The 27660-nt window shown below is 38.8% G+C and overlaps 1 protein-coding gene across 1 annotated transcript in view; it reads right to left on the bottom strand.

Annotated features, from left to right (window-relative positions):
- Window positions 1-27660, bottom strand: part of LOC143388496 (contactin-3) — a 307981-nt gene that overhangs the window by 72001 nt on the left and 208320 nt on the right. Inside the window, 6 exon segments of the mRNA XM_077108341.1 lie at window positions 5539-5689; window positions 7215-7344; window positions 8253-8389; window positions 11711-11895; window positions 12401-12503; window positions 13560-13763. Of these exon segments, the coding sequence (XP_076964456.1) occupies window positions 5539-5689; window positions 7215-7344; window positions 8253-8389; window positions 11711-11895; window positions 12401-12503; window positions 13560-13763 (910 nt within the window).

Genomic DNA, 27660 nt, shown 5'->3' with positions numbered 1-27660 from the left:
CTGTTCTGCTCTCGTGTGCAGGCTGGTGGAGGGCTGCTAACTGGGGTTCCACCTACTCCAATATACCCACTGCTGCCCTGGTCCCCGTTCTCCAACATAAATTTGATTTGATAAGCCTGCTGCTACCTTTATTTTATTCTGTTGACTTTATCCTGTGCCTGGCCTTTGTGCTTTGCACATGCTATTTCTTTGGCCTGGAGAATTCTTTTTCCAAAAACCCCAGGATCTTTCCAGTCTTCTCCAGAATGCTTGTGCAGATCTCCGCCTTGCATATCCAGAACCTTGCAAACTGAATTTTACTGTAACCGTCCTGTGCTACCTGGCTGTACATTGAAAAGCTGCAAACGATGGTGTGGCTTTCTCTGACAGAAAGTAAATACCTAGTGCCTGGTCCATGAAGTAGGTACTCAAAGAATTTCCAAATGAATGCACAGAAACATAATTCCAAGAGCTCAGGACTCACTGTTTGCACTATATGCCCTAGTGTCTACTCAGAACAGCATTTCCAGGACATGTTGGGCAGGAACACTTGTTGAAACAGAACTCACATCCTCTCCATACTTGAGAGCAATAACTCTTGTTTCTCCAAAGCAATTCAGGAATTGCTAAGTAAGTGACTCACTGACTTAGATCCAATTTCCATGGCTGATTTGTAATTTCAAAGCGGTTGTTGTGCTGATATAAAAACTTTAAAAACAGGTGGATTATAGTCACTCAGGAGTATTATGTGACTTATATAACAATTAATTATATATAGTACATATATAATTACATAATTCATAAAATATGTCAATATATACTATGTGTTATGTATTAAATGAAAAAAATATATATATATATAAAAATCAGTTTCTACAGACACTTTTCCTGTCTTCCAGGACCTGTCATCTGGCAGGGAAGACATGTTAAATAAGTAATTAAAATAAAGGTGTGATGTATTACTGATAAGTAGTATGGATATTAAAGCCAGGATTCTGGTCAATGATTATAACATTCAAAGAAATTGAAAGTAGTCTTCCTCGTTTATGTTGATTAAATATTATAGAGAATGCTTCTAAGAGAATAGTGTTTAGTGTTTTAAGCTCATGTAGAATTTTGATCTCATCTCTGCTGATCACTACCTTTTAGGCAAAAAATTCGAACTTCTTGTATTGCTTTTCCCACATACAAAAAGAATTATGTTGTCTCTTCCTTATTTTTAGCAAATAGGTATAAAGATGAATTTACATCATATATTTTTTTCATTTTTAGATAATGGTGCTACAAAGATGGGATTTTATTCCTTTCCTCAAATCTATTTTTATACTAAAATTGAAAATTATTTTTCTAATTCTACTTTTTAAATGCATGTGGCTATTTTTTTAGCTTTTAAGGTGATATGTGGACATTTCTCATAAAAAAGTAATTCATGTCACTTTATAGAGTATTGCAAAAGTCCTTTCTTGTCAATCTCATGACATGGAACAATTGTGAGGTGGGTTTATGCATATAAAGATGTTTAAGCAGAGTTTATTGATTATAAATAAAATAGCTTAAATTTTTTTAAAAAAGACATAATTTTAAAGGTTTTTTCTTATTAGTTCATTACAGTTTTACATAATATTGGGGTTCATTCTGACACACTCATAAAGCATGGGATTAAGTGGCTCTGATTGGACCCCAGTGCTTCCCTTTCCCTACCCTCTCCTCCCTCCACACCCCGTTCCCCTTCTTTTACAATCCTGGTCATTCTTCTATTTACTTGGAGTTTTTTTTTTTTTTTAATTCATGCCTTATGGTTAGAAACAAAGGCAGCACTCACTGTGGTATGTTCACTGTGTACCCAGGTTTGATCAGATTCCTTCTGCAGTTCTCCCCCCCCCTGCCTGTCCTTCCTTCCTTTCCTTCAATCCTTACCTCTGTTCCACTATCTCTCATCTATTTTCAAGGAACTTCCCCCACCAAAAAAGAACATATTCAAACTTTGTTTTTTTTTTTAATCTGACTTAGGCTTTGAATGATACTATAGATAGTAGAATGTTTACTTATTCAAAATGCATTTTTCTCTCAATAGCCACTCAGTTATATGGCTTCCCACTGATTATATATCTCTTATTCATTGAAGAATCCAAGTTTGCCTATCAAAATAATTAACTAATGAGAAAAAAAATCAAATGAATTTCAAATCTTATTATAAATAACTCAAACATTTTACCAAAAATTTTATCTTCCTTTCTATTCTCAAATGCATCCACGAATTCACTTGTCCCCCAATGAATTCACTTGTCCCCTGAAAGAGACTAGAAACAGCTTTTATAAGTTGGAGCAGCCCAACGCTGAACCACCACAGCAAATCTAGCATTTGATGAGCTCCCCTGATTTGGCTGGAGCCTCAGTCCAAGTCAAGAGGGAAAGACAGGGGGCTTCCAAGTCAAGGGAAGGCTGCAGCCCACTCTGCTTGCCCCTGAACTTGGAGAAGAGTCAGATATGCACGTTGTTCTATAATTTCTTCTAGCAGTCTTCTCCCTGAGCATCGAGGCCCTGGCTCGTCAATGCTTTTGCTGTCTAAGAGACAGAAACGAATTCAAACCATAGTTCTGGGAAGGACTGCAGCTCTTTGTACCGTCTCCTTAAACACATTTCTTACTCCTCACTTTACCTTCCTGTCTGAAAAATCTCCTTATTATGTGCAGCAGAGATGCTAGACATACAGAATACTAAGTGGAGGGACAGTCGGCCCGAAGGGGCAGAGAACTATCTGTCTTTAGCAGGGACTCTGCTGCAGTGGCAAGCACACGTCTCCTGGAAAATGTACTCCTAGTTCTTCATTGGGCGAATTCCTTCCAAGGGGGGAAAAAAAAGCCCAAACTTCCCAGCTTCTCTTGCTATTCAGTATAGCAGGGAACTAATTTACTAATTGATGATCAATAAGGTACAAGGGAAAATGCTATATGGGATTTCAGAGAAGTCTCTTATAATGGAGAAAGTATACCTATTTCTATCATCCTCCTTGTGTTTGCCTGGGATGTCAGTGTGAGGTTGGAGCTCAGGCAGTCTTCTTGGTTCATGAGGTGAGGATGGTGGCAGAGCATGAGGGCTGGTGCATGTGTGTGTACCTGAGTCAAGGCAGACCTGATGTCTACCTTCAGAGAGACCAAGGAACCACTGAACTCCTAAACAACACTCAAGAAACTCCTTTTTCAGCCAGTGTTACTTTCAACACTTTATTTGTAGCATAACCTCATCCTTAATTGTCAATGTATCTACCAAAGTCATTATGCTAAAGGTTTATATTATACAAGTAGGTGAGGCTCAGAATTATTGTCTATATTTAACAGATGAAAAAAACTAAGGATTGTACATGTCCAAGTCAGAAATTCCAGTTTAGACTCCGGAACTTACAACATCCCTGTACATTGTGGGAGTGAATCTCTCCTTTATGCCTTTAGCTAAATCTCTTAATCTTTTTAAAATCCCCTTTTAAAATTAAGATTAAAACCTCTGCCTACTCTGTATACTACTGTGAGGACAAGTGGCTTTATTGTTGTGTAACCCAGAGAGTCCCGGGGAAATAATCGCTCTCTAATTCATGTATGCAATCAAACTACTAAAATGTCCCCACAACATAGTTAGCAATTGTTCAGAAGACTTAGCTTCTAGCACAGTCCAAAGGAACTGGTTTATACTGTCCTATTGAAACCAGTTTACAAAATCAAACTCCAAATCACTAATTAGCTTCCTGTTCCAGCAATCTCTTCTGTGTGGCACACACTGGGCTGGACTGGGTCTACCAACTTGGGTCCCAGTTTTGCCTGGTCCCCCTGTGCTTGCATTTTAGGATGCTGTTTGCTGTCAAGGAATGGTGGCATTGCAATGCTGTGGGGTACTGACTCAGGAAAATCTCTCTGGGCCCATAATCTACAAGCAGTTCAACTGGGTTGCCTGCAAAAGGACTTTGCAATTTTAGAAAAGGGATCTGAGTATGTTGTCCTGAGGTTTTACTGCATGTTTTTTTTTCTTCTCATTTTCAAAAGTAATCACTGGGAGTTGCTTCAGCACTTCAGATCACCTATAAGATTCTGGAATCCTGTACAAACAGTGAGGCTGAAAAGGCTCAGTGGTTTCACCCTAGAGTCAAAAAGGCCCAGACTGTCAATCAGAGAAGACTAAAGAATCACTTTAGCAAATCACACAATCCCTCTAAGTTCTGGTTTTCTCCTTAGCTCCAGAGATGTTTCAAGGAGATAATTTGTGTGCTCAGCTTCCTGTTGCTGGTGTAATGATTTACCGAAAACTCTGGGGCCTACACTCAGGCAAATGTATTCTCAAATGTTCTGGAGGTCAGAAGTCCAGTCTAGTTCTCAGTGGGCCAATATCAAGGTGTTAGCAGAGCCTAGCTCCTTCCCAAGGCTCTAGAACCTTCTGTGCTCCTTGGGACTGTTAGTAGAATTCACTCCCTGGAGGTCATGAAGCCAAGGCCCTGTTCCTGTGCCAGTGGTGCCTACTACAACCTACAATCCAGCCACACACACGATGATCCTTCTTGTACCTCCCATCTGTCTGGGATCATCACATCTTTGAACATCAAATCTCCTTGGCCATCCTTCTGTCCTCTTCTTCCTCCTTTAAGGACTCAGGTGAGTTTGGACCCATACAACTAACTCAAGTTAATCTTTCTATCTGAAAGCTTACCTTTTACCACTTGCTGTAACATAGCCACGTGGTTTCAACCTATGGATAAGGGCCCTTCGGGGTTGTTACTGTGATATCGCAAGCTGGGAGCACAGTATCTGGCAGATAGTAAGTACTTAATAAATAGTAATAATGGCTAGGACATATGCTTATTCTCTGCCAGGGATTGATCTCAGTGCTTTATGAATATTTATGCAGTTTGTCCATATAATCTTCTCAACATGAGGCATAAACTGTCATCATTTCCACTAACAAATGAGGCCCAGAAAGATGGGGTCACTTCACTGAGCTAGTAAAAGGCAGAAGGAAAATGCGAGGCCAGGCCCAGGGGCTCTTGAATTGTGCTTTTAACTCAGCTCATTCTACCTCTTCATTTCAATGCTATTATACAAACCAGTAAGCCTTGGCTGAAAGGAAACACCCGTGTTGTGTATGATTCAGCACAGGGGCCAGCAGCGTGTGTGTGTGTGTGTGTGTGTGTGTGTGTGTGTGTGTGTATAGATCTCTGCATGGGCTTTTGTGTTTTCATCTGCTCTTTGTTCTGCATGATGCTGCCTTGCTTCTGGGGCTGGCACTCCTTTACTGTTCTGGTTGGTTCTCCCCAGAGGACTGGGGAAGAAACCCCTTGCTACAAGACAGGCTTCTATATGGGTAGAGATTCGATGAGGGGTTGTCTGTTTTCAGACTCCACCAACATGCGACTGTCACCATGAGAGTATCAGAGAACAAAACTAGCACTGTGCTGATTCTTGAACACCTCCTGGCCCACTGAGATGCTACGGTACTGAGGCTCATGTGGAAGACCTGCTGTGACCTTACGGAATATGAAAAGGAAGTCGGCGGCCACTTGTGTGGACAAGAGAATACCTTTCTTGCTCTTGCACCACTGTGTCCCCCTTCTTCCAGAAAGACAGCGCCCTGGGGGAGGCCCTGGGTTTACAGTCCAGGCTCACCAGACTGCCCACCTGGGCCTGAACCAACCTCTTCATGGGATTCTTTGAAAAATCCGGAGCAGAGGCTGAAAAGAATGAAAGGAGAGAGAATGAGAGATCATCAATTTAATGAGCACTGGATCATGTTTTTAACTTCCTGTAAATCTGAAAGGTTGACAGTACAGCCGTGTTTAGATTTAAGGTGACAGGCATGATGTTGGCACCAGATTTATTTGATTTATGGTGCACCACTCATGGGGTTTCACTGTTAAAAAAGAAATGTGTGCTATGGTGTTTGGGGCAGGCCCTAAATCTTGAAACAATTACTTTATGTAGGAATTTTTAATGTTGACTGTAAAGGCTTTAAAATAGCTCACTGAACTAAAGGAGATCACTTAGTACAGAAAACTTTTAAAAGCTCATCCCATGAAGACAGGTTAGGACTTACCTCTGCTGACTTCCAGAGCACAGCACTTGGATAACCATTTGTGCAGAGGCAGTCTTGTGCACTGTACAAGTGCTGGCAGCCTCTCTGTCCTCCATCCACCAAATGCTAATATCACACAAGGGCCCCATCCCTCCCCCTACTTACAACCACCAATACTATCTGCAGGCATTTCCAAATACACTTTGAAGCAAGACTGTGTTCTGTTGAAAGCCGATGAGCTACCCCATCAGGGCCTTATTGCCCTCTGGCCATAAGGATTGGTCAGTGATAAGCAGATAGATGCATAATGACTCAAATCAGGCTACCTGAGGCCACTGACCACAGGGCTATGGCTTGAGCTTAAGCTATTAAGAAAGCCATCATTTTTTTCCCCATGGATTGACTATGATAATAAACTCAATTTCTTGGGAAACTTCACATGGAACCTAATACCCATGGTGATATTTGCACCCTAGATCAAGTTAGGCTGAAATCTGCAGTCTCCATTTAAATTGCATAGACTGATGAACTCCTTCCTTCCTCCCCCTTTCATTCCCTCCCTCTACCTCCCTTCCTTCTTTCTTTGCCTATTTTATGCTATGCCAAAACAGGATAAAATGTTGAATTTTCCATCATTTGCAATGTAAGTGTCCTTTGGGAAAATTGCCCTAAACATGATAAGACATATAATTTCTCCTCTTACATCTTCTGCAACAAGAAGAAAAGAATTCATAATTCAGTTAGTGAAACCTTGGCTAATTAAGGCTTCAGTATGTCCAGTGTTGGACGAGAATAAAGACAAAAGCAACCCCTTTGCAATCAAATGGTATTGATTTCAATTTTGGTATTTGCTTTGATGGCCCATCAGCAGGAAAGGCCCAGATCACTTTTGCATTAAGAAGCATTCTTTCACCACAAACCTGGAGCTGGACAGAGATGGGTCAGGCCAACACTTTCTTCCTTCTGTGGATTTATTTCAACTTTTGGTTTCTAATTTTGTCCCTCATCACTACTTTTCCTTAGAAATCATTCAAATGCATACTTTGGTTAGAAACCCTGAATAATCATGTTTGACACTCTAAGTGTTACTAGATGCAGGAATCCAATATGTAAAGCACATACTTCAGTTTCTGGCAAGAAGGAAGGATTCAAGAACAATGAAGAACAGAGAAAATTGGTCTTACCGACAACCTTGAGTTCAGCACTGGAATAGACGAGGCCATGTTTGTTTTCTGCAATACACTGGAACATGCCAGAATCAGTCACATTTAAGTTTGATATTGTAAGGGCACCGTTTTCTATCTGTATTCTCTCCTAGACAATAACAAAAATGTCTTGCGCATGAGCAAAATTTTAGAAGAAAAAATGAGCACTACTCACTACCATTTCAATCAGACACAACATGTCTACCTTTTCCTCAGTGTATTAAGCGGGCTCACCTGAAATTGAACCTTTTTCTTCTTTGAAAGATAAGAGACACACTGGAAATATGAATAAGCATCATACAGCCCCAAAGTACATTAGTAAAATAAATAATAAAGCCAGAAGTAAAATATGGAAGTCCTTTTATTTTTAACCCATGTTAAAGTTTCATACTTTAAAGGATGTTCCATTGTATCAACTGAAAAAAACTTTCACTACAGTTTTTTAAAAACCCTGTGAGTTGGAAAATTATAAATTTATTGTATAAAAAGTGTTCTTGAAAACACACATATTTACCAGGGTTTTTTAAAGAAGTATGGATAATTATGTCTAGAAATGCAAAGGAACATAATTGGCTTAGTAAAAAAAAAACAAGAGCCAAGATTACATAGCTAGAGAGCGAAGGTAAATCAGAAAATCAGTGCTCAGGTAACAGGGCAACCGAGTAATAGATACAATTATTCTCCAGAGGCCATACAAGTTGAAAAACAGAAAACTGTCTATATTTGATAAAAGAAGACCTTCTCTGGTTTCAATACCAAAAGCATAGTGTATTATTTTATAGACTAAGTTAACAAAACCACAAATCACCCTTAGCCAATGAAAATATGCAAAGTTGCAAATATCTTCTCATTGGCAGACTGGGTACTTGACTGGGTTATTATTCTCCATTCATTTCACTCCTGAGATATAAAGGAAAAGAGTGAAAACCACCAGTCACTTTTGGTAGTGGGAACTAGAGAAAGCATTCAGGTAACACAGAGCAGGCTGAGGGCAGAATGACAGGCAGGCTGTCTTACCTCAAGCACCAGGGCATCTCCATTCTTCAACCACCAGTAGGAGGGCTTGGGCTTTCCACTTGCCCGACATTCCCAGTAAAGACTCTCCTCCACGGTCATTTCCACATCTTTTATGAGCTGAACCAAATGAGGCTTTGCTGTAAAGCAAACAGCAAATAAAAAGTAAAAGCCTTATCCAGGTAAATATAAATGAATATTAGGCTCCAGGTAACAGATTAAAGTGACCAGGAGGACAGAATCATATTTAATCCACTAAGTATCTACTGAGTGGACGTATAAAATTTGAAGATGGATGCTGCAATCTCTCATTCCCTAAGCCAAATTCATTAAGCTTCTAATTCAGTTTTCCAAACTCTACGATCTGTATGATATTCTTCAGGTGTCTATTAATAGAGAGTAATGCAGGTACACAAAGTTGATTTTTTTCAAGTGTATTTCTGAATCATGAGATCACAAGTGATGACAACTTAATAAGTGATTGACGGTAAAATGCTGGTCTTCATTAGGAACTAAATATTAATTTTCATAGGAAAGAAATTTCTACAACTGAGTAAAACAATTTCCATCAAGTTACAAATAACTCATAATTAAATACAAACCAGTGAACGTCTCAGGAACCTCTGAGTGAATTAAAATGAAACAGCAAAAGATGGATAAATTGGTTTCACTTGAATCATATGATATTTTTAGCAGAAAGAGAAGAAACTGATGCAACTTTAAATTATGTATGCAAATCAGTTGGATCGAGTAGATTAATCATTTCCATTTATGTTTTACAAGGTATTTGGAAATTCTTTTTACAGATGAAAGCAATGTGCCACTTGCCATGGAAGCCACTCGATATACACAGTGTATTCCGCCAAGTCTCAGCTTGCAATCTAGATCCCAAACTGGGAGGTGAGATGTCTTACTGGTTTCACGTTGCATTATGCATGCGATGTGAACCTGTGGAGTCGTATTTGCATTCCCCATATGGAGGAACAGTTTATCTATTTCTATTTAATTGCGACCATGGGAAAATTTGTCTCTCCATTTCTATCTCATAAAATTGCTTTTTTGTAAATGAAATTGAAATGAAACTCGGGCTATTTAGCTTTTACCAAAAATGTACCACCCTAAGTTTTTCCTTGTTTATTTTTTGTTGTTTTGTTTTTGTTTTTTATCTGTTTTATATAAAACTACTTGCCCAATATGAAGTATAGTTCAGTCCAAAATCACTGCTCTCCACTTTATATTACAACACGTTTTCCTTTTTCAGGAATTACCATGCTGAAATGGAATGAGATCTCAAATAAACTCATGGGTAAGATTTTGACGAAGATTTGAGTTGCCAGCAAAAATTTCCAAGCAATGTCCATATTAGTATTCTTCTTCTCCAAATGGGAGGATCATTTGCTGGACCAAGCCAACCCTGGGATTATAACTCTCACATTAATCACAGTTTCCTCCTTTATCCATCACATGAGATCCAAATATTTTATCAAACCACGCTTTACATGAAATATTAGAACAGACAAAGAACTACATGGCATTTATTGAATGCACAATCTTAGTCTTCTAAAATGGAAACTTCCGTGAAACTCTATGTATTTAATTTCTGATTTATTTCTTAGGTACATATCATATTATCTATAAAACAGACTAAAGCAAGAGTCTACCTTCTTTATGAAGTACAGCAGATGATATTGGTTTTCTATTGTGAATTGTTTTCTTCTTTTTCTTATTTCTAAAATAACCTCGTGTTTTCATTCTCTCTCTGCTCACCTTTCCCATAAACCCCAAGGAAACTCCACCTTTCACTGTGTTCCAGAAGGAGGATCTTACATCGTCTAATTCAGTTTCCCTTAGAGTGATTGTTTTATGGGTAAACATGCAGCCAAAGAGATCTGAGGAGCAGGTGGCTAGACACCTCATCCCTCCTGCCCCTGGTCTGCTCCTCACTGTTTGTGGCCATTTTGGATTATAGCAGATGCCAACTTGTGGAAAAAGGAAAAGGACAAATGAGGAAAGAGAAGTAAAAATAAGAGACTGAGCCACAGTCTGATAACAAATTCCTGTTTCCCATCATCTGAGACATATAGTGCTTTATGATTGAGGCAGGGATTCTGCTACAGAGAGGTAAAGACACTGCTGAAACATGAAGACAGCTGGACTTTGCTGTGCACTCTCTCCACGGTCACTTGTTTTCCTGGGAGGGAGCAAAAAAAGACACTAGCCTACGTAGGAACAAAGGTGACTTCCTTTGTGGGGGCTTTGAGCTGTACAGCCATGTAAGTTAAGTGCTCATCTTCTCACCACTTCCACCATTTCCACATTGTCCCACCAACTGAGTCCTGGACACCCAAGATGCTTCCCTCCATACCCAACTCCTTATGTCAAAGAAGAGACAATCAGAAGAGAGAAGGACTTGCGCTACTAGTTCAGGTCTGTGTTTCATCTCTGACAGATCATAAAATCTCAAGGTAACATAACAAGTATGGATCTCGTCAGAGCTTTTGCTTTCACAGACTTCAGTTTTTTGATGGGGACCTGAGAAGTCCTACCATTTCAGTAACTGTCTGTGTACCCCGCTCGTCCCTGTAACATCCCCGTGTGCTAACCAGGTGGGCACTGCACACTGCTTCAGTTCTCAGTTTCCAAAACAAATAGACCATAATCCAATTTGCCTTTCACAAAATTGGTGAATGCACACTAGTTTTTACAATGTCTCTAATGATTAAATTGCAAATTTGTATTCAATGAGCTTACATTTATATGTATTTTACAGATGCAATTTGTAAAACCATGTATTTATACTTTCTAAATCATATTTTCATCAAAACCAAGGGGCTTGAATTTTTTTTAAACAAAAGGAAATTGGAAATAAATTTTGAAAAGAAAAAGACAATCTAATTTTCCTCCAAAGAGACTCCAATTAAGGGTAACATTATTATTCTTTCCTTATCCAAATTGAGCAGTGCATCAAATAAATGTGATTACAAATTAAAGGCAGCAAATAGAGCACAAATACATTATTGTACAGTACCAAATAATACTGATAAACTCAACAATATTCTGAGTTTATTTGGATTCTCTGATACAGTAATTGTAATTCTTCCCAGTAGGCAATTTTTCTGCTTAGAAAAAGACAAGAAAGAAAGATATAAAACCTCCTTTCATAGAGAAGAGAGCAGACAGAAAGGAGATCTCTCTCTAATGTATTAAGGGTATAAAAGGTCAGTCTTAAAAAAGTATAAAATACTTCATTACCATATGATTTATTTTAAAATGCAAAGGAAATAAATATCCAACCTATTGCATATTTTTATTTCTTTTTAATTCCTTCCTGCCATGACAGATGTCCATCCTCACTGAGCAGAATAAGAAAGAATAAAATGCAGAACAAGTTAAAAAAGGAGATTCTGCTACAATCTCCCCACTATTTGCAAATCCAATTTGCCCAAGCCAGGGATGCTCACCATAGTAGGTGAGACGCCCTCTGGCCACATTCTTTCCTCGTGAATTCTCAGCGATGCATTCATAGGAGCCTGCATCTTCCTGCTAGAAGGTAGGGATTTCAAGCACACCATTGAACTTCCTCAATTTGATTTTGCTGGGGAAAGGCATCCCATCACTTCTTCTCCAGTTAATCTGGGGTACAGGGCTAAGAAGAAAACCATCAATTGGTTTGCTATTGTCTGGAAGCCTTTTGGACTTGAAAAAAGAAAGCTTTGGTTAAGATAGATCCAAAGTGGTGGGTTTCAAAGTATAACATTCCAGTTTTCACTTACACACATGAGGCCAAAAGATTTAACCCTTGAAGTTGATATTTTAACAAAAATAAACTGCAGTTTTCTTGACTAAATTCATGATTTACAGGAAAAACAAAAAATAAAGCCTAAAATATATAATACAACAAATGGACACGAGAAAGAACACCATTTTAGTTCATGAAATTAGACAGGCATAGTAATTTTCTCCAAATCATCTTGAAAATTTCAAATTACATTATATATGTATACTATATATGCATATTTTTTTCCTGCATTATTTCCTTCCTTCTAAATGTAAGTAAATTTTAGAAGTAAAGGGTAGCCTGTCACAATCCACCCCAATCTCTTACAGCAACCCAGTGGTAGAGCACACAGAATGAACATAACAAAACTTACTTTCCAAGGGCAAAACCTTCCAATTTCACAGTTGAACCTTTAGCTGCCGTGAGAGTTTCCAGAAACTGAACTTCAATTTTGGGCTCATATTCATCCATCACACCTGTGAATGCAGAATATTAAGTTGATAGTCCTGCCTTTGAAATTGCCTTGTTTTCTTAAATAAAACTTTATTTTGCTCCATGGGGAACTAGCTTTTTGCAGTGATTTAAGTTACTCACTGGTGCTAACCTGGCTCAAACATGTAACATTAATAAGCACTTAAGAACTTGGAATTCTCAGATTCATAAGTATTTACAAGTTGTCCCACTACAGGGAACACCGTACATTTTATACTGTAGAAAATGGGAGGCTTCTGTCACTCTGTATTCAATGTGGACATTTGTAGTCAAAGTGAAATAAACAATGAATGCATTGAGACTTACTGAAACTTCCTAAGGAACCAAAATTATAGTGGAAAATTTACTTCATGATACCCCAGTAGCATAGACACCAACCTTAAACTTATTAAATGGCTCCCTGGAGTCAAGAAATGGTGACTTAATAAACAGGAGAGGTCAAACTCAATTTTAAGGGCCTGGAAGGTATTTCCATACTGTGTGTTCTTGCATTGTGCCCTATTAGATGTGACTTAGTTAAAATGGGTCCCTAGCTAAGGGGCAGCAAATCTGTTCCCACTGCTGCTTCACAGACTCTTAAAACAGCAGCCATGGAGGTGTTGATGAAGCATATTTTTAATTTTGTTTTTCAGTGATGCCTTTTAATCTCTAACAAAATACTCAGCACTTTAGGAATCTCCAGCGGGCAAGTCAGAGCAGGTGACTTCCTGGGCTTGATGGGAACAAAACCTGGGTCCCAGCTCTGGGTCCTCAGGCCTGCTTCAGTGCTCCCCTGCTGCCATCTTGAAATTCTTCATGATCTTTAAATGAGGAACCCCTGTTCCATTTGACAGTGGTCTATGAAAGCTATGGAGGAGGTCCTGAGTAAGGATTATGTAAAGGACCTAGGGTTTATGTAATTAATTCTGTCACCTACTCATCAATAATCTTTGCCCCTCTGAGTGATAATTTTTCCAGATATATTTCTCACTTTTCCTAGCTTGCTTCTGCCTGTAGTCAGAACCCTATTTGCAGTCAGAGGACACTGAAACATTTCCTACCATCAGAGCCCAGCATCAGGGGAGTGGGGGAGCCCAGCACTCTGGCATGTGTCACCATATTTGTCACTACGCAGGTGTAATTCCCCACATCAGATGGCTCCACCTTGGCAATGTAGAGGTGCCCTGTCTCTTGAGAGACAAATCTCCGACTATCTTCTTCAACAAATGATGGATATTCATTGAAGATCCAAGCATAGGATAGTTCTAACAAAAGTTGAGGAGGGAGAAATAAATTCCATGATTAAAGTCAGTTTCTCACAGGAGACCTGAAATATACAAAATTACCTTCGCTTCAAAGGCATGCTGGGTGGTTTTGCTGTGGTTCTAGAAGAGAAAGAGATGAAATGATTCTGCATTCCTTCTCTGCTATGATGGAAACAGTTGATCAGCACCCTCTGGGAGCCATGATATTGCTCTCAGCACCACCTCTACTCCACAGGCCTCCTAACAGCCTCTGGCCTGGGTCTTCCTCCCTTTTAGCCTGTACTTTTGTACTGTGCATTCTATGCTATTTCAAAATTACCAACAGAATCAAGGCAATTCTGACATCAATCTTTGCACAACTTTCTATCTTCTTAGGAATAATGCATAATTGCTTAAACTCAGTAGGAGTCCTTTCAGGGCCAAGTCCCTGCTCAAAGTCTCTCAAAGCCTCTCTTTTTGTTTCCTTCACTTTCAACATTGTTATTGTTTGGATGTGCAGTGCCCTCCCAAAGCTCCTAACTTAATGCAGAAATATTCAGAGGTAAAATGACTAGATTGTCAGAGCTGCAATCTTAACCATCCATCTTACTTTTGATGGACTGACTGGGTGGTCACTAGGCAGGTAGGGCAGGGCTAGAGGAGGTGAGTCCCTGGGGGTATGTTGTGGAAGAGTATATCTTCTTGCAGTAGCTTCCCCCTGCCTTCTCTCAGCTTCCTGGCTACCATGAAAAGAGCAGTACCTCTCCACCAAGTTCTGCCAATCTCAGGATAAGAGCAGCCTCTAGAACTTTGAGTCAAAATTAACTTTCCCTCCTCTAAGTTGTTCTTGTCAGATATTTTGATCACAGTGACAGACACCTGATTAACAAACACCAAACTGATTCTGCTGACTTCCACAGAGTCTGCAAAAATTTCTCTCCAACATCAGGAATCAACTCCTCAAGGAAGATTTCCTTAAAGGTCTTTATCTCGGTTGGGCCCCTACATAGGGCAACCCAAGGCATCTTTCAGGGAATGCATTTATCACCGGAGAAGTCATGATCTATTTACTTCCTATCATGTGATAAACAAGTAATGCTAATTTTACTCCAACTGTTCCTCTTTCTCCTCAAATTAGGAGTGTAAGTCAGTCATCAGGCTTCATTTCCAAGTTCTTGAAGCATCCAAAGGCATTTAATAAGTCCTTGATCAACACTTGTTAATTAAGAATGAATTCATGCTACTGACTATGCAAGTAAAGTCTGCTATGAGTGTGTCCATGAACTTCAGGGCCTATGGAAAACAACTTTATGCAGAAGAGCTCTTGTTCTCTGCAATAACAGGGGCTAAATAGTACCATGCTGCTTGGTTCTAGTTGGCTGAGATGGTTCAGATGCCAGCGGGTATTGAAGCACAGTGGCTGTGGGTGGCTCCTGGACTCCTACTTCTCTGCTCAATTTTTTTTTTTTTTTTACAGTTGTATTGACCTTACCGTACTGGTTAAATAATGTAATGTTTTCCTGAAAGAACTTTTGGAAAATAGGTACAAATAAAAATAACTACTAGGTGACAAGTTCAAAGGCATTTAATGTATCATTTTGATGGTTAAAGACCTTTGAATGTGGTAGGGTTAGGGACAGGAAACCATCATACAAATCAGACTGGGCCAATGTGTGTGATTTGGAGGAGAACTAGAATAGGTCGAAGCAGAGTGACAGGTGACAGTCTTGCATGACTAAAGAACAAACATGGAAGGACAAGAGAACTCTCAGCAAGAAAAAGGAATAAAAGCACTTCAGGTACAGCCTAGGGCATGTGAAAGGCCAAAATGGAGAAAGCTTGCCAAGAACTTGGAAATGAAGCCTGATGACTGACTTCCACTCCCAAGGCAAACACAAATGCTCAGTGTCTCCCAAGATCAGCCAATGAACCGCGAAAGGAACACTCAGAAATCTAGTTTTAAGGTTGAACTGATTTTTCAGTCATGTTAGTAGAGCATGTTTCATGAAGGTCTAATGAGTCAGGCGCTAGGTTATGAAATATGAAGCTGTCTACTGAGTTGTATGAAAATAAAATGTGTAGGCTGAATTTATTCTGTAACTGTTAAAACTAGCAGCTATTGTTATCTATAGCCCTCTGGGGTCTTTCTGCTGCTCTCAGTATCCAGAAGGTAACATACCCAATGCCCACAGACTTACCATGCTTGAAGGGAGGCAAGGGACTTTGCTCTTCTTTCCAAAATGTTCTATATGTGAAATCAATATGGCTGCCCTCTCTCTTTCCTGAGGCAGCCAGAAACTTCTACGGCTCCCCAACATGCAACACTTTTACTGGGCATTTGAATTAAGAAGTCAACTTATTAAACTAATTTATGTTAAAATGAGAACAGATGATGGAGAGAACTCACAATCTGCAGCAAAAAACCTACAGTCTGGTAAATGCATACAAGAGAACATCAGAGAGCAATGAGAATACAGGGACAATAGCTTTGTGCAACAAATAACCCAAATGTAATTTTAACTGAAAATATTCAACATAAAACAATATATGTAAGACTATATTTATAGGCTTTCTTTTAATTCTAAAATTAATATTGGTAACATTTAAATGTTGTTAAAGTGTTCTATTATTCTAGAGATTATGATGATTTTTGTCTATATGACATAGGAATGGTTGTTAGGAAAAATAAAATGAAGAAATCACATTAAAATCATTTTGAGTTGTTTCCTAACTGTGCATGAATACATAAATATGGAAAAAATCCAGGAGATGACTCTGGCAGACAGAGATGTTCCACTCAGTTGTCATTTTTAGGAGAACCCACCACATAGAACACAGTTGACCCCAGCCTTTGCCTGCAGTCCTGTGGGGGTTGGCTACTCCCCCAGGGTAGCGCAGAGCTTTCTCCAACTGGCAGCTGTGGCTTGAGCACCCCCATCACCATGGCCATGGTGTTATCAGAGCTGGGCAGCAGTCTTTCTTCCTGTAAGGTTTTCCTCCTCTTTCTTTGTACACAGATATGGGAACCCAGTATCTGTGAACTCAGTCTGTTTCTGTGCTGTCCCCCTCACCCTTCACAGGTACTTCTCCAGTATCTTATTTTTTTTTCTTCAAGTCTGATCCTTTAACTGCATTATGACTTCTGATTTTAGGGAACTGAGGAGATAAAGGTTGCTGAAATTGAGTCACAGACTCTTCTGTATTTGGAATGTCCCTCCCTTTGAATCTGAAGGAAACGTCCATCTGCAATGACTTTCTTTCCTAGGGATCACCTCCTCTCTTCACTTTCACCAAATTGATCCCCTGTGCACACCCTAGGCTCTCCAAATATGCACAGCCTGAGCTGACTGACAGATAGACCCTGCCCTCCCGACAAGGGAGGGTCATGGGCATCCCAGTCCACAGTAGCATCCACTGACCCTGTCCGGATGCTCCACCACAGGAAGAAGAAAACAATTCTCCATTTATGGGGCCCTCACCTCTGTGGTGAGGCCCCAAACCTCCCACATAACTTGAAAGAGCTGCTGAATAAGAGCTGTCTTCCTCTGTAACAGCCTCAGAAAACCAAGGCAGTAAAGATCCTCAGCTGGTATGATGAAAAACTAACGTGATTTTCAGGAAAGATCAGGAGAAGAAACAGTAGAAACAGGAAGAGGAGAGGAGCACTGGGGCTAGAAGCGGTCATGCTGAAATTCGAATCTGAGATGGAGGCAGGAAAGCAGAAGTAAATCTCCTTGGAGTGCTGGGAACAATGAGGTAAACGTTTGAGAGAGAGTTTGGGCCTAATGCTGGTGTGGCAAACACAGTATCTGCCCCAGAAGTCCACATCCTATCCCTGAAACCTGGGAACCTGTAACCTGGCACGGCAAGAGGGACATTGCAAATGGATTAAAATAAGGAGTTGAGATGGGAAGATTGTCTTGGACTTCATGGGAAGGTCAAATGTGATACTAAGGGTCCTTAAAGAGAAAGGCAGGGTGTTTAAGGCCAAAGAAGAAAGGATGTACAGAAAGAAGTAGGCGAGGGAGTCAGAGAGGCATCTCAAACGTTGTGACCTGGGATTGAAGACAATGGGAAAAGCCACCAGTGAAAAACTGAAAGTGGCCTATGGAAGCCAGAAAAGACCAGGATCTGAATCTCCAAAAGGAGAGACACCTCGATGTCAGTGGCCACTCACCCCTGTTGGACCTCTGTTCTCCAAAACTGTAACACAGTAAATGTGAGTTTTTATAAGTGACTAAGTTTACAGTAATTGGTTACAGTAATGACAGGAAACTAACATAAATAAGACCAGCTAATAACAATTGGGAATTTATAATGTGCAACATACCACGCTAAATGCTCTAGATAAAAGTTACAAAGGAAAACAAATGAGCAGAGACAAAAAACTGGAGGAAGCCTGTATTGGGAAAGCCAACGCAGAAGCAGGCAAGATCAATGTAATGCAGGGAGGGAGTATCAGAGTATTCAAAAAGAGGCAGAGGCAGATAGATGTCAAACTACAGCAGCTCAAACCAAATGAATTAGTGATTATTTTTTTTACAGAACTTCAGACCCTTAAAGACTCATGGAAGAGAATCAAATCTGCATTTAATATGGTTTTGTGTCATTAGAGGTCTGCAGAAATTTGTAGCACCTACCTTTGTTTATAGAATTTCTCTTTGAGATGGAATGAAACATAACTTTTATGTCTTAGATCTGCACTAACTTTTCATTTATTGCCTGCATGACAATGTTAAAATATATAGGGCCTCACTCTAAAAGCAGTTGAGAACTGTGTGATATATTGTATTCTGAATAAAGTAAAAAGTATCTGTTATAATACTATCAGAGTTTACTTATCATAAAATCTGCATTTGCAATAAATGTTAATGGTATACTGCAATGGAAAATATATATCACTTCAGCATTCTTTGGAGGTTTTTCAGAATCATTTTATGTACTATGATAAATAAAAAGCTGTAATAAAAATGGTAATTTTATATACTCAAATGAGCTAGACTTTACAGAACCTTTCACAACCTCTTGAGTAAATCGTAAGCACATTATGCCAAAACAACATGGCCAGTGGGCTCTCTATTAACAATGCTATGTGAATATTAGTAATCTGAAATATTTTTATTAGCTAAGAGGATTTACCGATCAAAGTCATAAATTAGGAAAATGAAGTACTGACAATCTATTTTGTAAAAGTAATATGTGATGAATGATTTCAGTTCTCTGGCCACACTCCTACCCAGGTCACTCAAATTTAAAACCAGTCAGTTTAACATGAAATATGTCACTCTAGTGTTTACCTGCAGAAATATTAATACACATGCTGCTGGCACTTAAGGGTTTATTTCTAGTTCCATTATAAAATTCCATTATGAGGGAGATTTAATCCTTTGCCCAGGCATTCTCTAGAAGAAATTCTGTCAAACAAAAATTGCAGTTTGGCAAAATTGTAAAAGTCACTTGGGCCATATTCTGTGGTGCCAACTGGGAAGTCTGACCTACTTTAAAACAAGACACATTTAAAAGTGTGTGCAAGTCTGCCTGATGTCAGTCAAGATTCTTGTCACTCACATAGCTGGGAAGAGAATTCTGCTCCAGTGCTTACAGATGAGACTTCCTGGGCAGAAGATCTGTTGCAGTACATATTCAACAAGCTAAAACACCATGATGGAAAATGGGAGATGACTGAAGGTTTGAAGGACAAATGGCCAGTGGTCAGGAAGACGTCTATACTGAAGGGTGAAATGTAGCTGGCCTGCTAACATGCCAGGGGGTCCTTTCAAAACCTGTTTCATAAATGGTTACTTTGGGGGCAAGATGACCATAGAGAATGGGTTGCTAGTTCAGACTATAAACATCTACCAAATCCATTCTGATCTGGACTGCCTCTAAGTCGGACTTGTGTCCAATAAAGAGAACCATGAAAGGAACCGTATTTCCTTTCTTCCTTCTTCCTCATGGCAGGTGTGCACTGGAATGGCCAGGGGTCAAGACTAGACTCTTGCTCCTTTGTAAACAAAGCATTTTGAAGCAAACTCACATGCGTTCAATCACTCTGGTCTGCCTGTGGCTCCTTGCATGCTGTGACTGCAGAATTGAGCAGCTGCAGCACAGACGACATGGTGGGTAAAGATTTCAATATTTATCTGACCTTTCAAGAACGTTTTCTGACCCCACTCCAGGTCAGTGTTATCTAAAGACCAAGTTAGAGCCTGGCAATGTCCTTGCTGTCCTCTGTTACCATACCAGCTCTTTTTGTTGGCGATCATGTTGTCCTGACTCCCTCAGGGAGCTCCTGCAGGTCCCCTGACATGGGAGTACTCCACAAATCCAGTCTCTGTCTCTTTTTATTAGTGACAGCCTTACTGAGCACACGTGGGCCATTTCACAAGGTCACAGACCCATCCAGTAGAGGACGCAGTATTCTGACACACTCTGTCACCACCATTTTTAGTCCCACCCTTGTCTTTTAGGATTGTAGTGTTTTCTGTGGGTGCCAGCCTCATCCATCCTCCTCTGACTCTCCAAGTTACTGCCATCCCTTGTCTTTCTTTTAAATGCTTTCTGCAGGAGGCTTTGCTCTTAACAAGTGACCCATCGCTTTCCTGGTCCCATAAGAATCTAGCAGCATCTTTGGGATGATCAAGTGAAGCTCTTTCCTCCATATTTGTTAGTGTGGAATCACAGAGAGCACATCTAAAACCATTTTATGTATTTGTGTGCATATATGAATTCTTTTTCTCATAAAGGATTTATTTATTTTAAAATAACTTTCCTTTTCTAATCACCAGGGTAGGATTGAGCCTGCCCTTCCCTCTTTCTCCAAGGAGATCTCAAGATGCGGTGTTGGAAGTTTGGGCCATACTCAGTGACTCTCAAAGCATGATGTTCAACAACGGCTTGGAATAAATGAGGAAGACAAGCAAAACCACTGCAAGGCATTTAGTTCCTTCCACAAGCTGCCAAAGAAATATAGCAATTGCCAAAGAAGAGACTTTAATTGTTCATAGGGAAAAATGAGAGCTGACCAAATCGACACAGAGTTACTGTGATGCTTTATGAAGACCTGGCAATTCCCTCAGGTCACAGACCCAACAATTACCGCAATCCCCAGGCTATACATAGATGGACTTGGTGTAGAGGGAGGGGACTTCAGAAGAGAACACCAAATGATAATAGTGGCATTTAACATAGAATACACTGTATTTTTTCCTATGCTTCCTCACCTTTGTTATAAAAATGCACCTTTTCCAAAGAATTCAGATTCAGTGAAAAATGGGTTAAATCAATCTGAGAGGAGCTCCAAACCAACACAATGCAGGAGACTAGAAGTTTTGTTGCCAATAGCTGCCTGAACACTCAAATGAAGCATTCTGCGGTGGCACATGGTGCACCTGGCATGCGCCATCTGACATGCATGTTGGTATGCACATCTCACATATTCACTAGAGCGCTGTATGGCTGGCACCTATACTTTCTTCTGTACTTATAGTGAACAATGGATGACTTTTTATAACTTCAGTGACAGTAAATAACATTTTCTTTTTAAGTAGAGTCCAGGAGAAAGTAAAGAATCTTACAGCTCATGGGAGTGCTAATTGGAGCCAATTATAATTTGATTGACTTGCCTTGCTATTAAAATGATATGCAAAATTTACACTGCCCTTGCAAAATGGAAATTTTCTTCAGAACAAGCTAACGAGAGGAAGCCCACCCTTTAATGAATCCAGAGGTGGTACTTTTGGGCTATAATTCCCACATCAACCCTCACAAGCTAATTCTGGAGAGGGGCTATAGAGGGCTGCAAATGATACAAAAGAACCCTGTAGATGGGGAAAATGTGCAATAAAATAACTGAAGTAATTAAGGACTAGGGAATAAAGGAACAGCATCACAATAACTGTCCATTCCTCATTAGGTCTCATTTTCTTTTATGAAAATTTAAACTCTTTTTAAGAAATGTCATGGGGCTCAACTGTTCTCTTGCTGTGTGGCTGATTTTTTAAAGGCAGAATAAAATGTCCATTTTCAGCGGTAAACAGAAATGAGGTCATTAGCAGAAGATGAAGTCACCTTGCCACATTGTTTTCTTACCAGGAATAATAAATGACCCCTTAGGACGTTGGGGAAATTTATGCTTTATTCCTGTCTTGCTTACACCCATGTATACACCCACATGGAGCACTGGCCCTCACTATCAGTTGCACATCAAACATTTCATCAAAGCATATTTAGCACCATTTTAAAAGGAAGCTCCATCTTTTCTGATCTAAATTTTCCAAATGACTAGATAAATAAAAGGTGATGGTTTCATTGTCAATTACACTATGGAAACGGTGCAAAAGTACCTCACTTTTATGAAATAGTGGCTATTTAATATTTGATTAGAAAAGGGCAAGCAATTAAGCCTGAATCTGAAATAAACATGGGAATGAGGAAAAGTGATGCCCAAATAAATCAATAATCAAAAGTAATTCCTGTGTGTCCTCCTACTTAGGAGGGCTCTGTCAATGCTAATTTCTTTGGACTCAAAGGATAGGCTGGAGATTTCACACAGCATCGAGTTCAAGTCAGATACAGAAGGCACTTAACAGGCTCTGAGGAAAGTGGTAGAAAACAGAGTTGGAAAATCAGCATTTGTGCTACCTCAAGGTCTCTGCTTCTTATGCAAAGTAATAAATATGTACTCTTACACACTCGTTGGTTCGTTGCCCCAACAGTTTCTAGGCCTCCACTGTCTCTGCTATGCAGAGATATAAGGAAAGATCTATATCTATCTCACCATTGCACTGTAGAAATTCCTTGCAAAGTCTGGGAAACAATGACAGCAGCACTTTCTGCAGTTTTAATAATTCAGCCCTAAGAAAAGGCTGCTTGTGTTAAACAGGATATGTGTGCATGTGTGTGACCACTCAATTTCAAATTTCTCAGAAATGTCTTATTTGTATTGTGTTTGAACCTTATGGGAACTTTTCAGCTCTTTAATTTTAGTTGACAATAACTATATATTTTTAAATGAGATATGACATGATTTTCCATAGAGGTATATAATATGAAATGGTTAAATCAAGCCAAATATGGTATCTATTAGATCACTATCATACTTATCATAATTTATAAGTATCATAGTTATCATTAGTAAAAGTACCATATACTAAGTATTTCATTGTGAGAACACTTAAAATCTACTCTTTGGGCAACTCTGAATTATAAAATACCTTATTTTTAACAATGCAATAGATCTCAAAATCATAATCCTCTGTCTAATGGAATGAAACTTCTCTCCCTTCGACCAACCTGCCCATTCCCCTGTTTCACACGTGGTAACCCACCATTCTACTCTCTGCTCCTATAATTTCTATTTTTTAGATTCTACATATTACTGAGATCATGCAGTCTTTGTCTATCTGTGCATGGCTTATTTCACTTAGCATAAGGTCCTCCAGTTCCGAACATTCAGTTGCAAATGACAGAATTCACTTCTTCTTAAAGATGAAATGTCATTCCTTTGTGTATACATACCACATTTTCTGGTCCCTCTACCAGTTGAAGGGTGGATTCCACATCCTTGTCCTTGTGAAAGATAGACATGGGAAGGTGCCTCTGTCTCCAGAAATGATTTCATTCTCATCTTTGATTGCAACCATTTACTACACTGACCAACCAGCATATTGATCAAATCCTCATACTGCTATTACTTTACATTAGATGCCTTTTTATTAATCTCTCCCTCTTTATCATACACCATAATCAATGTAAAGAATAGTTTCTGGACAAGGAAAGATTCATGACTAAAGGAATGAACCTTTGTAGCATACTCACAACTTCTATTTTCTTTTGGGGAAAAAAGAAAAATAAAAGAAATTAATTCAATTAGTAAATACAAATGTTGCTATAGTTCAGGGACAACTGTAAATAGAACCATCATACTTAATTAAATATTTGGATTGGTTTAAAAGAGTATTCTCCTTTCTAACCACTGAGAGCTACTTTCTAACAATTGAGAGTAACCCAGTCTCTCTTCCACTATTTGCATTGATCAGGAACAAGGAACAGTTAGATGAAACTTAGCTAGAATAATATGTTGCGTTTATTCTATCCACACCTTTTACTTATGAGCCTCTTGAAAATGATGGCTGTTTATATCACATGAGATTCTTTAATGTTTTTCTGATCTAAAATTGTTTTCAACTAGTAGTTGTCTACTCTTGAAGTTAAAAGGACTTTCCTTATCTCTTATTTATCAAAATTCCCCCTTATAGTTTACTAATATGCCATTTTCAGTAACAGACTAATATCCTGTGTTAGCCAATAAAGGCATATAAGTAAGAATGGGTGGGATTTGGAGGTCTGCTGTGACCAGGCAACATTGTAACTACATGGTTCTGTATAAGGCCACATTGTGACCATGGGATTCTCTAATGCTGGGTCCCTGCATTGCACAAATCTCAGGTGACTTTTTCTGGCTAATGGATTAGTGACCTTTCTACTCAATTCTCAAGGAGAAAACTATTCTGACTCATGCTCTAATGCAAAAAAAAAAAAAAGAAAGAAAGAAGAAGAAGAAAAAGAAAAAGCAAATATAATGCTTCAGCTTCAGTGTGATTTGCAAACTGCAGAGCAAGTGTCCATTGAGGTAGGTAGAGTTAAAAAAAAAGAAAGGAAGAAATAAAAAGAAAAGAATTCAACTTAAAATAGGCAGCTAAGCTCATTTTGTCCCAGGCAAAAAGGTTTCAAAATTCATGCCATAACTCTCAATTGTTAAAAAGGGAATAGCCTTTTAAAGTGACCCAAATATTTAATATAATCTAAGTATTGTGGTTCTATTTACAGTTGACCTTAAATTAAAGTAGTTTATATTTAGTAATTCAATTAATTCCTGTCATTTGCATCCCCCCCAAAAAAGAAACAACTTAAAATAGAATGTAAAAACACCTGTGCTTTTCTTTAAAAAAAATTTTGTCGACTCCAAATATATTTACCTGAAACAATACCAAGAAAGAAAGAAAAAAAAAAGAACAAAGAAAAGAAAATCAATGTAACCACCTGCTCCTTCTTTCAGACATTTCTCTATAAGGCAATTCTAATAAAGGAAACAGGCCCATTTGTGAAAAGAAAAACCATCATGCAAGTAATTTTCAACCAACAAGATGCAAAGTTTTTCTATCAAGAAAAAAAAAAAAGTAGACCTGCAGTTGAAGAGCAAAGGGCTCCACCTTGATCAAAGTAAAGAATTAGTTACCTAGGAATTCTGAACAGTTTGACATAAATGTTCACTGTTCCTCTTCCCCATGAGGAATAGTAAACTTCATTTCATCAACTACTAATTCAATAGTGCACCTTCAATATATTTTCCCTAATGAAACTGTATTTCTCTTTTCCATAAATTCATAAGAAATAAGTTGTTCTGCTGATTTCCCTTGTTTCCTTTCATTGTTTTCTTTAATATGATGTCAGGTGACATAAATATCTCTGTTTTTTTTTTGTTTGTGTGTTTGTTTTTGCCAATTACAGTCAGGCAGTCGCTGGTCTACAGCATGTGACAGCATTGCCTCTATTTTAGTTGCACTGTCACACTCAAATCCTCTGCTACAGAGTTTTCCCATCTTCTACAGATCCTGTTGTTTAGGACCCTGAGAATTTTAACTGCCACACTGGTTTTGTATTGTATTTTATTTCAACAACATATCTTCTGGGCAATTTATGAGCAAGTTAATTTCTTTCACCTCTTTATTTTATTAATTCAATTAGCTGACCCTCATCTGGCAGGCAATGAACTTCATAACTTCACCTTGAGTGTGTTAAATATTTAGACTACAATGTTTCTTATCTAGTGACCTCATAGCTATGTATCATTCCTAATGCTCATTGACACATGTCGTGTTGGGCTTTGCTAACAATAATAAATGTATTGCTTCTCTTCAGAGAAATATTTTCAAACTTAAATTAATGAAACTGTTATTGCACCAATTTGTTCTTCAGAGGAAATATGCACAAAGGTAATGGGAATAGTCTCAGCAACAAGGATTTGGTCATCAACCCGAGGTGGCCAGATGACCATGAATGGAGGCAGGGAGAAAGAACAGGAGACGTCCCTCCAAGTCTCCTTTGGGATCCTGTAAGACATAAAAGGAAGTGCTCCACAACTTAACCAGGAAAACCAGCAAAGATAAGGCCAGGTAAGAGAAATCCAGAGGGTACAAATATTGTGAGAAAGAGAGAGAGGATTGGAAGAGCTAGTCCTGGGGGCCAACATGCATGGTGTGCATTCACTGGGAACTGTGGAACTGCCAAAAGACTGGAAATCCAGTGTATGGAGGATCCATATACAAGCTGTAGCTGATGGAAAGATGGAACACTCATATGTCCTGTAATATACACTGAGCACTTGCTATTTAAAATGTGTGAATTGCACTACAAATAGCAAAACCATGCCATCAGTTAAAAGGTACTAAATCCAGCATATCTTTTGTAAACCATATATGTTCTCTCTGAAAAAATACAAAACATCCATGACTAGGGGTTTAGCTCAGTGGGAAAACATGCTTAATATGTCAGAGTCATTCCACTGTATGAGTTACTCAGCTTGATCCCCAGTCAATCAATAGCAACAATAAAAAAAATTAAAAAGAAAAATAACTAGCACTGAGTACCAATTGTGATCCAGATGATAAAATTCTTAATTTATACATATTAACTTCTTATTACTCACATTACTCACCAAAGTGCGTGTATTATCACCCCACTTCACAAATGAGGTAACTAATATAATGGTGGATGGCCATGCAACATAGTAGAGGATTTAAACCTAGGAAGCCTGGGTCAGACCATGAACCCCGCCCAGAGCTGATTTCTCCACATAGTCACACATTCATGTGAACAATAATAAAATTTTGACACTTCAAATGAATTCATTAATTCAGAAAGGTTGGTGACAACTGGTGTTTAAGATCTTCTATATCTACTCCTTCAAAGAGTCAATCTCCTTTATTATTTTTTATTTATTGGTTCTTTTTAGTTATACATGCCAGCGGAATCCACTTTGATATAATTCTACAAGCATGGAACCTTTCTTATTCTAGTTAGAGTCCCTTTCTTATGGATGTACATGATGGTGGGATCCCCTGTGTTGTTTTCATGCATGTACATGGGAAAACTATGTCGGAGTCATTCTACTGCCTTTCCTTTGCCTATTTCCTTCCCCCTTCCTTCCCTCCATTCCCCATTGTCTGATCCATGGCACTTCTATTCTTGCCCCTGCTTATTTTGGGCTAAATGTTTAAATGTATTACTTTAAATGTATTACTTCTTATAAAATATTCTAGAGTCATGGTAAAAGTACAGCTATTGGTCATATAAAAACTAAAATTTAAAACAATCATAAAAATCATGACTAGAATCCAACTTTGGTTCTGGGACCTGCTAGGTGGGCAGGTCAGGGCAAGTGTCTCTTCCACTTTATGCTCCAGTTTCCTTGTTTGCAAAGTCAAGATAATAGTAAAAATACCTGTCAGACTGGCTTATTGTATGGATTAAATAATACATTATGATTGTCCCTCAAGATGTTCAGGGACTGTTTCCAGGATCCCTGCAGATACCAAAATGAGCAAATGCTGAAGACCCTTATATAAAAGGGTGTGGCATTTGCATATGACCTTTGCATACTCTATTCTATCCCTTAAATGAAATCATCTATATTTATGATATCTAATATAATGTAAATGTCTTCTAAATAATTGCAATAATATATGGGTACTCCATGCCTAAGATGGGGTTATGTCACTATAAAAAATCAACAACTAGAAATATCATAGGTCAAAATTCTGATAACCTCCTGGACATTAGCAACATGGTACAGGGTCAAGTCTTGGTAGTTTACTCTCGTGATTGAGTTGCTGACTGAGAGCTGCACCTGGCTGCC

Source organism: Callospermophilus lateralis, unplaced genomic scaffold (genome assembly GCF_048772815.1).
Source record: "Callospermophilus lateralis isolate mCalLat2 unplaced genomic scaffold, mCalLat2.hap1 Scaffold_551, whole genome shotgun sequence".
Lineage (NCBI taxonomy): Eukaryota > Metazoa > Chordata > Mammalia > Rodentia > Sciuridae > Callospermophilus > Callospermophilus lateralis.
The sequence above is the reverse complement of the archived record's forward strand: the minus strand, read 5'-3'. Positions and strand labels throughout refer to the sequence as shown.